Consider the following 14,142-nt stretch of genomic DNA (forward strand, 5'->3'; position numbering starts at 1 on the left):
AATGAGTGTTTCTTACTTAGGATGATAGAGAATGGATAACTCTAAGGTGGGACTATAATTTCTCAATTCTTTCCCCTTAGCTTCCCTCTGGACAGTACACAGAAGCAGAGGAATTTTTTGTCAAGTATAAGAACTAGTAAGTATCCCATGCTAAAAATATTCATCCCTGAAACTCAGAAGGACAGTAGTGACTTTTATTCGACCCTCCCCATAGTCTGTCATGGTTCTCTTCTTTGCTTCCTTCTCCCAGTCCGTGTGATGAAAATTTGGGAAATGACTCTTCCGAGTGTTTGCTTGTTTCTCTTCTGCGAGGGAAGGCTGCTGGTATCTCATGAAGAGTCTATAGCTATTCAATATGACTCCAGTTAATATGCTAAAATTTACATGTTGTCTCTTCTGATAGCATAAGCTCCTTAAAGATATTCTTGTTTTTATATTTCCAGTGCCTCACACTTAGTAAGCACTTAATAAGTGCTTATTAATTTATTGATGACTGTTCCTGGAGTCTGGAGCCACTGCTTATCAGTTACCCTTTCTTATAGCATGAGTATTATTTTTATTTTTTTCATTCTCCAGTTCTTACCTGCACTGTGAATGGGCCACTATCTCTCAGTTAGAGAAAGACAAGAGGATCCATCAGAAACTTAAGCGATTCAAAACCAAAATGGCTCAAATGAGACATTTCTTCCATGAGGTAATTAGGAATAGGTGCTGCCTTTTCTGTCGGTTTTTTTCTAGAAACATGATCTCCTAGGGGGATCTTAATTTCTTGACATCAAATGACTGAACATATGGTTGGGTCCTTAAAGAGTACCTAGGTATTTATTTTCTGTCATTGCTATACTTGGACTTCTTTCCTTATTTAATTTCCCCATACTCTGTTTTCTTAGTTATAAAATTATTCCTTAGTTCTTTAGAATCTTTTTCAAGTGCTTCACGTAATGTGTATGAAGTGCTTTGAGCTTCTCTCAAAGAAAGATGTTCTGAAACAAAAGCCATTAGTAACTTTTTTCTTGTACTGTGAATGAATCAAAGAGCTGGTCCATTTGGGATTTCTTTTCTAAGACTTATTATGAGCAGTTAGTGATAGCAATAGATATAAGTAACTGTCTTAATAAAAGAGTAGTAATTTTGTTAAAATTTCTCACTGAATCATCGTTTGTCAAGATGGTTATTTTCTTTCTTCAGTATTGATGTCTAGCCTGACTGGTTACTCTTTAGCAGTCTTATGAGCTTCTTAAGTCATTTTCAACTCTCCTTTTCTACTTGTAACAAAAATGTGCAAGATGTTCCTCTGCCAGAGTAGGAAGCTTCATGCATCCTCTGCGTTGCCTCTATGCTCTGACGGCAACAGTTAGTTAATTAAAAAAAACCAAAACTTTGAGGTTTAGAAGAAACTGAGGGATATCGTCAGAAAAGCATGGTTGCCATAGAAACTGTAAGATGCATTTGGTCATCTCAGAATGGCTGACTTATAGACTTTCTGACATGGTTTAACAGATCTGTAGAAGTAAGCTGCTTTCTAACTTAGAGGTGTGGAGTGACCAATTAGATTTTATGATTTCTTCATGTATGAAGATGTTATTGACTCTGCCTAACTAGTACTTGTATTCTGAGGTGTGAATTGCAGTGAGTTTACACTGATATAATTTCTTTCTTACTGTAAAATTTGTAAGGACTAAGAATATGGTTTAGACACAGAGCATAGCTATGTTGGCAGAGCATGCCCAAATGACCTAAAAAGCAAATTTAATGGGAAGTCATTATTGGATGGTTTCTCATCTCATTGTTTGTGCTCACGACCAAACCAGGATGAAGAACCCTTCAATCCAGACTATGTGGAAGTGGACAGGATATTGGATGAGTCTCACAGCATTGACAAAGACAATGGTGAGGTGAGTTGTAATGTGAGACTAGGTAGAAGGATGGAATCGGTTTCTTATTTATAGAACTGGTAGGTTATATGTCCCCTATCATCTTGGTCTGTCTTTGATTTTTTCCAGGCAAAGGTGAAAATTCCTTGGGAATTAAAAAGTATTTTCATCATTTCCTTAGGCAGAATGGCTGAGATAACCATTGATTAAAACTGAAAGGGGAAAATAGTCTAGGAGGCAAGGCTTGCCATCCTAAATGCTTTTTGCTTTGAAGTCAGCTTATTGGAATTATATTTTATGTTTACTGAACTGAATAAGAAAACTTGGTTACCTTGGGGCAGGAGGAATTTGGACAAATAAGAAATTTCGTTGTATTTTTTTTCCTTTACCCCCTCAGTTATGTAATAACAGCTACCATTTACATAGCTCTTTAAGGTTTGCAAAGTGCTCGACAAATATTAGCTTATTTCATCCTCACAACAACCTTGCAAGATAAGATACTATTAGTATTCCTATCTCAGCGATGAAACTGAGACCGAGGAAGGAAGCTTAAGTGATTCATACAGGTACTAAGTGTCTAAGGTCAGATTTGAACTCGGATCTTTCTAACTCCAGGTCCAACACTATCTACTGCACCACTTAGCCTATTATATAGAATAGCCATCAGCACAATGACTGTTTGTTGGTTCTGAAAATTGAGCATTTGGATACTTAGCCTTTCTCCTCCTCACAAGTCTTCAGTTGGTACTTGCTCTTTTTCATCAGCCCCCTGAAGTGACCAGCCATCACTGAGCATTCCTTATGATCTCTCTGCATTTGGCATAACAAATGGAAAGAAACTGTCATCTTGCCACAACTCTCAAAAGTTTACTGGTCCCTAATATGGTTTGTTGTTCTGACATTGGTTAAGTAAAGCATTAAGTTCAGGAGCTTGGAAAACTGCCGTAGATGATGGCTAAGACATTTGATCATTCCGTGCCTCAATTTTTCCTTTTTCTAAAATTTTTGAAATCCTTGAATTGTAAAATGTAGTGCCAGCAGTGTATGGCTTGGAAGTCTCAACACATCATCTTGGATAGGGAGAAACATGAGATGCAGGTTAGCTAGCACCTTCTCTGTAATTCTTATAGAGTTTTTTGAGCTGCTGGAAGGTTAAGTGATTTGTCCCAGGGTCACAAAGCCAGTAGCTGTTAGAAATGGATTTTGAACCTAGGTCTTCCTGGCTTTGAGGTCAGCTGGAGCTACTGTACTGTGAGACAAGGTTGATAGACTAATATGATGCTAATGCCCAAACAATGGAAAAGAACTATTATTCTTTCACAGTACCTCACATATAATAGGTGTGTAATAACAGCTTGCTGTTTAATTAGTGATGTCTGCTATATGACTTATTTCCACTAGCCTACTTTTTTTCTCCTAGCTGTCTGTCAGCTGTTGAGGTGATTATCTTATGCCATGATGCTTCTGGATCCCTATAAGTTGGGTCTGAATTTGCTACCTCTATATTCAACTCCCCTCTTATTTAAGCCAAAAGTTGATGCTCAGTAATTTTAGCAAAGTCTTACAAGTGCTCAGTCATCTTGGCTTTTATTTTAAATAGTGAAACTTGGGGCCTTGTGTTGTCATGGATCACTACTATTTTCCTTCAAATAATTGCTTCCCGAAAGAATATTTTTTGAGTATAGCATCTAATTGGAGCAGTAGTATTTCCTCTCTACCTTCACCCTTGTTACTTCTTTTCAGTGATACCCTTTCCTAATTATTTCCTAGCTCCTTGTGGCTCACAAGGAGACCTCTTCTTTACCAGCCTCCTGACTGTTCTTGAGGTAGCATCTGAACTACTGATAGCCCCAGGGGCTGAGGCCCAGTGGAGGTGATCCCTGCTATGCTACCTACAGGTTTAGCCTGTTCTAACTTCTAAAAATAGCTTGGCTACGGCCAAGGTTTTTGCAGGAAGAGGGCAGTGGAACAAGGCACATGGTCCTAGCAGCTATGGATTTTAAGATACTTCAGTATGAGGATATTTTTTTGCTTATGCTCAGCCTTTGGAGGTGCTTTAATGCTCAGTGTTCTGTAAGTTATTCTGTAAGAGTTTCACCATTAGAATAGGCTTTACTTTTAGTCACTTAACTACAGTGATCAGGGCCATTAGTCTTGTTTCCAGGGGCACACCAGGTTAAACCCAGAAGATCACTGGCGCCTTCTTGGTTGTTACGTTAGGGCTTTGCCAGCGTCTGGCATGGTTGGGCAGTGAGGCTCCTGTGGCCCCAGCCAAGAACTGGGCCTGTTAACATCTTGACCCATTTTTCTCCTAGCCTGTTATTTACTACCTGGTCAAGTGGTGCTCTCTGCCCTATGAGGACAGCACTTGGGAACTGAAAGAAGACGTGGATGAGGGCAAAGTCCGGGAGTTCAAGCGGATCCAGTCAAGGCACCCAGAACTCAAAAGGGTGGTAAGTAGATGCTGCCTCTAGAACAGTGTACCTTGTAAATATATTACTTAATGTTATGCTAAATTCTCTTTGAACTGCTGTAGCCACCTATCAGTCTCAGAGGCTGCCCAGTTTTGCTGCTGTCTTCATCCTATTTCTTATTCATTTGTCATTCTTTAGAATCGTCCTCAGGCAAGTGCCTGGAAGAAATTAGAATTATCACATGAGTACAAAAATCGGAATCAGCTACGAGAATACCAGCTAGAAGGGGTCAATTGGCTACTTTTTAACTGGTACAACAGGTAAACAGAACGATGGGCCCAAAAGATGTGGGCTCAGTTTGGGCTTACTTTTCACTGTTCTTCTCTTGGAGGTGTGATATCATACTTTCTACCCTGTGTTGAAGGCAGCACCCTTTGACATGCTTTCCCTTCTGTGATGGTTCTGCAGGCAAAACTGTATCCTGGCTGATGAAATGGGGCTGGGCAAAACAATTCAGTCCATTGCCTTCCTACAAGAGGAATATAATGTAGGGATCCATGGACCCTTCCTGGTCATTGCCCCACTCTCTACAATTACTAACTGGGAGAGAGAGTTCAATACATGGACAGAGATGAACACTATCGTGTACCATGGCAGTCTGGCCAGCCGGCAGATGATCCAGCAATATGAAATGTACTGCAAAGATTCACGGGTGAGCCTTCTGTGTAGGAAAAGGGCTTTTCACTTAGCGAATGAATGGATGAAAAAGTACTGGGGATACAAATACCAAAAAAGCAAGATAATTCCTACCCTTTTTGGAGCTTACATTCTATTTTTATTTTAGTTTTGTTTTGGTTTTGTTTTTTTTTGGAGCTTACATTCTAATAGGGGAAGATAGTACATATAATGGGGTGGTGACCATGGGTGGATATTTTAGTTTGAGAAGTCATAGGGATGGTGAGTAAAGTCATAGGACAGTTGATTGTCATGTCCTTTCCAAGAATGGTTAGTTTTGATTGGATTCCTGTTTCATCTGAGGAGAATGCATGACTACTTGGCAAGTAGCTGGCAGGGGAATTTGGGGCGAGGAAGAGGGGTCATTTCACTAGTCAGGAAAGCAGACATAGTGGCCTAGTGGTGGCTGTTTAATTTATGCAAAAGTTTAAACCCTACTCAACTGAACTAAACTTCCTGCTTTAACTCACCCTGCCTTTCTGGATTTATATAAGTTTACAGGTTTTTTTTAAAGGTATCTTCATAGAGGTTCTTACCTGGGCCATATATAAAGGCATCTGTCTAGTGGCACATTGCTTATCCAAAGGTCACTTAATTAGTAGCCCAAACAATATAGTTGAAAATTAAGGAATAAGTAAAAGTCACTTTGACAACTAAGATCCAAAGTCTGTGTTCTAAATTAGCTCCTGATGTTAAAAGTAAGCCCCTTAGGCGCTCACTTAAAGCCTTGACTCTCTTTAGAAAACCTCAGTTTTCTGATTTCCTAGGTCATAATAATAACACATTGAAGGCAGTGAGTTAGTAGAAGAGTCTAAGAATTGTGAGATAGCACCAGAGGTATACTGTTATGGTACTGAAAAGGGATAGCTTTCAGGAAGGAAAGAGACCCCCAAAGCCATAAAATACCAACTCAAGAATTCAAAATGTTTTAACAGTCTGGAGCCATTTAGTAGATGAGCAAATAGCTATCCAAACCGTTAATGACCCTTGAAAAAGATTTGAGAAAATTAACTTCCCTCCATTTGTTGCAGAGAGTGGGATCCAGAGGTGTGGAATATTTTACATGTTGTCCGTTGCTGCTGATTTGTTCATTGGTTCTGCAAAACTACTTTTTTAACTTTTTTTTTTTTTTTTGATTCTGTTAAAAGAGAAAACTTGGAGGGGGAAGGGTGATACATTCAGAAATAAAAAGTGATATAAAAACAAAATACACCAACAAAACTTTATTTAAAAAAAAACTTTTATGGTCCTATAGGGTAGTCCTTTGTTAAAAACAATAATAGTAACTAATTCATTTTGAGGTTTGAAAAGTCCTTTACTCATAGCAGCCTTGTTATGGTACATAATTCAGTGTATTGGCCTATTTTATGAGGCAAAAGTTAAGACCCAGTAAGGTGGGGTGACTTTCCCAGGACCACCTAAGTATATGTGCTTTACCCAGTGCCACCTTGCAGAATGGGATAGTGAAAAGTATTCCGAATGATGATGCCAGTTGACCTCACCACAGTCCTACGGCAGTGATTTACAGTGTGGGAAGGGAAAGAGTTTTTAAAATCTACATGCAGAGTGCCAACTCTGCAGATCCTACCAAGCTGGAAAGGCTTCATGACTGGTCTAGGGATGTGTACTCTGTGTGTCCGTGTGTGCGCGCGCACACACACACTGTCATCCAAACAGCAGCTTAGCTCAGTTCAGAGATGCTCACCATTAGGCTGACCATACAGTGATGATTTTTTTGACTGTAGCACTTCCTGAAAATGATCAAGGGAATTTGTGCCCCAGGAAGGAGTATCCGTATCAGTGAAGTTATGGATCCTAAAAGTATTCTTTGAAGACAGACATTTGAAAGGGATTTCTTTAAAAAATTAACATTTATGGGACAGCTAGGTGGTGCAGTGAATAGAGCACCAGCCCTGGAGTCAGGACAACCTGGGTTCAAATGCAGCCTCAAACATTTGACACTTACTAACTGTGTGACCTTAGCCAAGTCACTTAACCCCAATTGCCTTACCTTCTCCCTCCCCCCCAAAAAAATTTGGCATTTAAACAGTTTTGAGACTTAAAGTGGTAAAGGTTGCCTTTATTTCATTCTATCTTATGTGATATTTTTGTTTATTCCCTATGATGTGTGTATGTGTATGTCATGTCTCTATATTACAACATCCTTGAGAGCAGAGTCTTTATCGTATCCATCTTTGTACATTGAGCAGTCTTTGTATCACCCAGCACAGTGACTTGAACATAGTATGTAATTAATAAAAGGGTGTAAATCGAACTGGCAATACTCAAATCAGTCAGCACTATATTTTATATTAGATTATTTGCTATTATTTGTTGGGAAGATGATTTAGATTATTTTGTCAGTAATTATGTACAGTGATTGAATAGCCTTTCTCTTTTAGGAAGCTTCAGATAATTTCTAACTTTTGTTCTTTCATGCTCAGGGACGGCTTATCCCTGGGGCATATAAGTTTGATGCCTTGATCACCACTTTTGAGATGATCTTGTCAGACTGCCCTGAGCTACGGGAGATTGAATGGCGTTGTGTCATTATCGATGAGGCTCATCGACTCAAGAATCGAAATTGCAAGCTGCTTGATAGTCTCAAGCACATGGACCTGGTGAGTTCAGCAGACTTATTTGTGGGCAACACTTGGAAGGATTAGTCACCTCAATGGTATTGAACTCCCCTACCCTGCTAAAGATGTTAATGAGAAAAAGAGCAAACCAAAGGAAAGGTCTTCATATTAGGTGAAAAGGTCTGATGGTCAAAAGTAGCCGTATGATTTTTAAGAGTCAGGGACATTATATTAGTGCGGACCTACTCATTTTTTAGTCATTTAAGGTGAGATCTCAAAGAGAATAGCTGACAGCTAATTAATGGCAAAGCTGAGGTGTTTTTGTAATGTTTGATTTCCTATTTCCTCTGTTTTCTACATTTTCAGGAGCATAAGGTGCTGCTCACAGGAACACCCCTGCAAAACACTGTGGAAGAACTGTTTAGTCTGCTGCACTTCTTGGAACCTTCACAGTTTCCTTCAGAATCAGAGTTCCTCAAGGACTTTGGTGATCTCAAGACAGAAGAGCAGGTAAAAAGTTGGTTTTGTGGTTTTTGACTGTTATTGTATCATGAATCCCCTTGACAATCTGGTGAAACCTATGCATGCTATCTCAGAATAATGGTGTTTAAATGCATGAAACAAAATGCATAATATTACAAAGAAAACCAGTTATTTGATGTATGGTTATCTAAGTGTTCTTTTAAAAAAACAAGTTCATAGATCCCAGGTTAAGGATTTTTGACTTAGTACAAACAGTATATGACAGGTAAACATCTATTGTCCTTCCTTTTCTTCCCTGTGACTCTAACCCAATCATAAAATAATGTTCATGACCTTCAACTTTCAGATTCTGAGGTGTTTTGCCTACTTTCACTTCTCCGTTCTTATGCTACGTAATTTACATTTCTTTCTTTCTTGGATTCAGGTCCAGAAACTACAGGCAATTCTGAAACCAATGATGTTGAGAAGACTCAAGGAAGACGTAGAAAAAAACCTAGCTCCCAAACAAGAGACAATCATTGAAGTGGAGTTAACCAACATCCAAAAGAAGTATTATCGTGCTATCTTGGAAAAAAACTTCTCCTTCCTTTCCAAAGGAGCAGGTCACACAAACATGCCCAACCTACTTAACACCATGATGGAGTTGCGTAAATGTTGTAATCATCCATATCTCATCAATGGTAAATACTATGCTAGTTCTTACTATTCTACCAGGCTACAGAAACTCCTTTCTTGTAGGCTCAGCCTAGTATAGATATAGATATTTTTATAGATACATATAAAAAGACTTTTCATGTGCTGTGGCCATAGTTTTGCCTATCTCATCCTTTCTGATCTCCCAAGTAAAGTCATGTTGATGAGAATTCTGCCAAATCTTTTCAGTCTGATACATTCTGAGTTTGTACACTATTCCCTGATACTCTTTTAGAAGAGGGGTTCTTAACCTGGGCTCCGTGAAATTGCTTTTAAAAAATTTTTTTTTTCTTAAATGCATTTCAGTATAATTGGTTTCCTTTGAAATGCTGTGTGTTTTGTTTTATGCATTTAAAAGCATTAGAAGGGATCCATTGGCTGACTGCCAAAGGGGCACATGACACAAAAAAGGTTAAAAATCCCTGCTTTAGATAATTTTGTGTTTTGAATTGTAATTCAGGAGTATTTTCTTTTTTTCCTGAACTATTTTGTCTTGGAAATGTTTACCATAAATTAGGCTTCGTTTTTTACCCCGTTGGCTCCTTGTCTTGATAAAATAATAACCTATTACATACTTCTTCAGCTCTCAGCATCAAGGTTGACTCTCTTAACAGGCGCAGAGGAAAAAATTCTAACAGAATTCCGGGAGGCCTGCCATATCATCCCTCATGACTTCCATCTTCAGGCTATGGTCCGCTCAGCTGGTAAGCTGGTTCTCATTGACAAGCTACTTCCAAAACTCAAGGCTGGTGGCCATAAGGTGCTGATCTTCTCCCAGATGGTTCGCTGCCTGGATATCCTGGAGGATTACTTGATCCAGAGAAGGTGAGAGATAGATTCGCCAACCAGCCCTTGAAATTAGGTTTCTAAGACTACTGATTTGGTGTTAGAAATATATTTACTTTCTCTAATTCCAAAGGAGTATTTTTTTAACCTTTAACCTCCTGTCCTGGATAGTGCCAAGCTACAGGAATGTAGGAAGTAGTGATCTTGGTAAAGCACTAAGTCTTTGCTTATTTTTACCTATTCTAATCTTTTCCCTACAATTTATTTAGGTACTTATATGAGCGTATTGATGGACGTGTGAGAGGCAACCTACGTCAGGCTGCCATTGACCGCTTTAGTAAGCCTGATTCTGACAGATTTGTCTTCTTACTTTGCACTCGGGCTGGTGGCCTTGGTATCAATCTTACAGCTGCAGATACTTGTATCATCTTTGATTCAGACTGGAATCCTCAGAATGATTTACAGGTGAGGGGAATATTCGTCACTTGTCATAGCTCTAGCTATTGGAGACTGATTAAAGTAGCAGATTGTTCAGATAGCTGGGGATCTCTCATAGGAAGGACATGCTGTAAGATCATCTGGTTGGTGAAGCCCAAATGACAGGACAAATATCTTCTTTGGAAACTGACTGGAAGTATTAATGGTGATCCTTTGCTTTTTCCCAGAAATCCTAAATGGTTAAAGGCTAGTTCATCTTTTGGAGATAGCCCTTCCTTTACAGAGGCAACAGCATATGATAGGTAGAGTAATGATTTTGGAATCTGGAAAACTTCGGTTCAGCTCCTACCTCTTGGTCTTTATGTATCTTGGGAGCAAATAGCTTATCCTACCTGAATGAAAATGATACTTGTATTGCCTGCCTCACAGGACTATGATTAGGTTCATTTTGCCAATTTTAAAGCTTTATATAAATGTCTGTTATTACTAATGTCTTTTTTCTTTTCATCTCTCCAACCAGGCCCAAGCACGTTGTCATCGAATAGGGCAAAGCAAAGCTGTGAAAGTTTACCGCCTCATCACTCGAAATTCTTATGAGAGGGAGATGTTTGATAAGGCCAGCCTCAAGTTGGGACTGGATAAAGCAGTTCTTCAGTCCATGAGTGGTCGGGATGGCAACATCACTGGGGTGAGACCTTTCATCGTACAGAATTCCTCCCCACTAGGACAAGAGTTGGAGAGGGAAGCAAGAGTTCATCGTATATAGGAATTTGTCACCTATTTTGGATTCTCAGTTTTTTAATCCTGGAGAGCTATAGTGAACTAAGAGATTATGAAGTGTGTGTATAGTAGCATGGCCTAGTAGATGGAGAGAGCTGGCATTGAAGCTTGGAAGGCATGGGACCTCTGTCTCTTATTCTCTCTGTGGCCATGTAAGTCCAGTCTGCCAAAGACTTAACCTCAGTGCTCTAAGACTGTGAGCTACAGATAAAAAGTGCATTGGGAGAGGAAGTTTCTTTAACTGAGAGTTCAAATGCTGGTGAAATCACAGGTCCAGTCCCTGTGTATCTCTATTCCTATACATGTTTTAGGAGGATACTAGGTTTGCCATCTTTGTACCTAATTTTTGCAGATTCAGCAGTTCTCCAAGAAGGAGATTGAGGACCTCTTAAGGAAAGGTGCTTATGCAGCCATTATGGAAGAAGATGATGAGGGTTCCAAGTTTTGTGAGGAAGATATTGACCAAATTTTACTAAGGCGTACCACTACCATCACCATTGAATCTGAGGGGAAAGGGTCCACCTTTGCAAAGGTGCGTTCTGCCTATATAAAAAACTGAAATACAGGAGCATGGAGAGCATTAGTAATTCCTATGATTTAAATTCTTCAGTACTTCTAAGGACTATGATGTCTTCAGCATGGAGCGTAAATTGTAATTCCCCCAACTCTTAAGTAGATTAGCTACATGAGCTACTATGGCTAAAAAAATTGCTTGGTAGCCAAAGTTCCAGTGATGAGCCTTTCTCACCTTAGCTAAGATGCTCCTCATACAAGCTTATCCCTGGATCCTTTTTTTTTTTTCATTTTCCATTTAATAAACATTTTCTTTTTTCTTCTCCTTCTCTCTCTCTCTCTCTCTCTCTCTCTCTCTCTCATTGTTTCTTTCTCTCTCCCTCTTCCCCAGTCCTCTCTTCCTTCTTTCTCTCTTCTCTCTCTTCATTACTACTTCCAAATATACATAGTCCAGCAAACCAAATTCCTGTACTGACCATGCCCAAAAATGTGTTTTCTTGTATTTTGAGTGTCACCTCTGTAAGGAGGTGGTAGCATGCATTATCATCATCCGTCCCTTAAAATCATGGTTGGTCATTGTGTTAATCAATACTTAAGTATCTAGGCCCATTCTTGAAGTCTTTCTAGCTTGGTAGAACTTGTCAAAACTTGTCCTTTGGTGCCATTGCCTTCAAGAACCCAACTTCACCTTCACCTCACAATACAATATTCAAGCTTGTTTTTTCCTTTTTGGGTAAGGCAAGGTATATTTCTAAATAAAGTGACACACATTCACTCCTTATTTTTTCTTTTCCATGTCTCCTTGTTCAACAGGCTAGCTTTGTTGCTTCTGAAAATAGGACAGATATTTCTCTAGATGATCCTAACTTCTGGCAAAAGTGGGCTAAAAAAGCTGACCTAGATATGGATTTACTCAACAGCAAGGTGAGTTCTTCATTCCCTTGGGTGATAGCAGATGGACCTCTGCATTTCAGGATGCTTTCTCAATACTGCTTCGTATTACTAAGTCTGGGGAATAATCTAATAATGTGTAGTATATCACCATAGGTTGTTTATCCTCATTAGAAGGGGCAGAACATGATGAAAGTTTGTTTTCCTTTTCTCCTTCACACAGAATAACTTGGTGATTGATACGCCACGAGTGCGTAAGCAGACACGGCACTTTAGCACTCTGAAAGATGATGACCTGGTGGAATTCTCAGATTTGGAAAGTGAGGATGATGAGCGGCCTCGATCCCGCCGGCATGACAGGCATCATGCCTATGGACGCACTGACTGCTTCCGGGTGGAAAAGCACCTTTTGGTGTATGGGTAAGAACCCAGTTTGCAGCTAAAAGTGGGATAGTACATCTCTGCCCTATTAGTGTAACCCTGTGTGTCCAGTGCTGAGAAGAGAGAAGTCTTATTCCTTCCAAAGAATAAGATATGACTGTAAGAGTGGTATGGTTGAGAATACCCTTGTGCTTTCAGAGAAGATATATGGCCAGTCACAGTAACAGTATATTCCTTAAAACCCTTTTTTTCTCTTTTGGGGAAATATATCTGCTTCAAGCATAACGTATCATTGAATAAGAGGCTCCATAAAGATGGTTGTGGTTCTTTCTCTGTCTTTGAAGTTGGGGTCGCTGGCGAGATATTCTGTCCCATGGGCGGTTCAAACGACGAATGACTGAACGGGATGTGGAGACAATTTGCCGGGCCATCCTTGTGTACTGTCTTCTACATTACCGTGGGGACGAAAACATCAAAGGCTTCATTTGGGACCTGATCAGCCCTGCAGAGAATGGCAAAACAAAAGAACTTCAGAACCATTCAGGTAACCATCAGCTCTCTTTTTCTCTCCCTTTTACCTCCCTCATGGGTACCTGATCTCTTCCATATCCAGGGGGTTTCTTAGTGCAGATCTTCCACTGTCTGCCTATTCCTATCAGGTTTGTCTATCCCAGTGCCCCGAGGACGCAAAGGGAAGAAAGTGAAGTCCCAAAGTACCTTTGACATCCACAAAGCAGACTGGATCCGGAAGTATAACCCTGATACCCTCTTCCAGGATGAAAGTTATAAGAAACATTTGAAACATCAGTGTAACAAGTAAGCAGGGGAACTTGTCAAAATTATTTGTTTTGTAATTATAGAGTGGGAAAAATTACTTTTTGTTTTACAACAGTGTTGCTGAAGTTAGTATTCATCTTGTCTAGGGTGTTGTTGCGAGTACGGATGTTGTATTACTTGCGGCAAGAGGTTATTGGTGATCAGGCGGAGAAGGTGTTGGGAGGTGCCATTGCTAGGTAAAATTCTGTTTCCTTACTATTAGAAGAGTGTGTTCTACAATTTGTCACTAGAAGTTGAGGACTAGAGGGTTTGTTGGGGGAGAGGGGAAATTTAATTGTATATATGTAGTATTTAAGAGAGAAGGATTAAGACCATAGAGGCACCCCAATCTAAGAGAATTTTGTAAATATCCATAATAACTTCTCATAGGGTACCATTTTTGTTAAACTGCTATGTGACATGAAGCACTGTTATGTTACCTCTTTCCCACATTCCTTTCTAGTGAAATTGATATATGGTTCCCAGTGGTGGATCAATTGGAGGTCCCAACAAACTGGTGGGATAGTGAAGCGGACAAGTCCTTGCTCATAGGAGTCTTTAAACATGGTATGTGCTTCTTCTGAAAAATAGACTCCATCACCTTTCCGATTTCCCTGTGCTCCGTGCTCAGATCTGTCTTGATGAAGACTTGTGTCCAATAAGGGCAATAAAGAATGATCAAGGCCCAGATTCATGGGGTTCTATAATCAGTCTTTAACAGGTGGTGTGGAAAAATCAGCATGCTTGAGTAAAAAACTC

At 39.7% G+C, this 14,142-nt stretch overlaps 1 protein-coding gene across 5 annotated transcripts in view; it reads left to right on the plus strand.

Annotated features, from left to right (window-relative positions):
* CHD8 (chromodomain helicase DNA binding protein 8) overlaps positions 1-14,142 on the plus strand; it is a 57,997-nt gene that overhangs the window by 29,503 nt on the left and 14,352 nt on the right. For 4 of the 5 annotated variants that reach the window (XM_072624071.1, XM_072624074.1, XM_072624072.1 and 1 more), the window contains exons 8-26: positions 81-136; positions 577-694; positions 1,812-1,895; positions 4,190-4,327; positions 4,487-4,608; positions 4,757-5,000; positions 7,468-7,644; positions 7,969-8,112; positions 8,510-8,765; positions 9,393-9,603; positions 9,834-10,029; positions 10,523-10,690; positions 11,135-11,314; positions 12,109-12,219; positions 12,410-12,606; positions 12,912-13,111; positions 13,227-13,383; positions 13,491-13,580; positions 13,847-13,950. In XM_072624071.1, the coding sequence (XP_072480172.1) occupies positions 81-136; positions 577-694; positions 1,812-1,895; positions 4,190-4,327; positions 4,487-4,608; positions 4,757-5,000; positions 7,468-7,644; positions 7,969-8,112; positions 8,510-8,765; positions 9,393-9,603; positions 9,834-10,029; positions 10,523-10,690; positions 11,135-11,314; positions 12,109-12,219; positions 12,410-12,606; positions 12,912-13,111; positions 13,227-13,383; positions 13,491-13,580; positions 13,847-13,950 (2,953 nt within the window). The remainder of the gene's footprint in view (positions 1-80; positions 137-576; positions 695-1,811; positions 1,896-4,189; positions 4,328-4,486; positions 4,609-4,756; positions 5,001-7,467; positions 7,645-7,968; positions 8,113-8,509; positions 8,766-9,392; positions 9,604-9,833; positions 10,030-10,522; positions 10,691-11,134; positions 11,315-12,108; positions 12,220-12,409; positions 12,607-12,911; positions 13,112-13,226; positions 13,384-13,490; positions 13,581-13,846; positions 13,951-14,142) is intronic. The other variant, XM_072624075.1, reaches the window with a different exon arrangement.

The sequence above is a fragment of the Notamacropus eugenii genome, chromosome 7 (genome assembly GCF_028372415.1).
Source record: "Notamacropus eugenii isolate mMacEug1 chromosome 7, mMacEug1.pri_v2, whole genome shotgun sequence".
NCBI classification, from domain to species: domain Eukaryota; kingdom Metazoa; phylum Chordata; class Mammalia; order Diprotodontia; family Macropodidae; genus Notamacropus; species Notamacropus eugenii.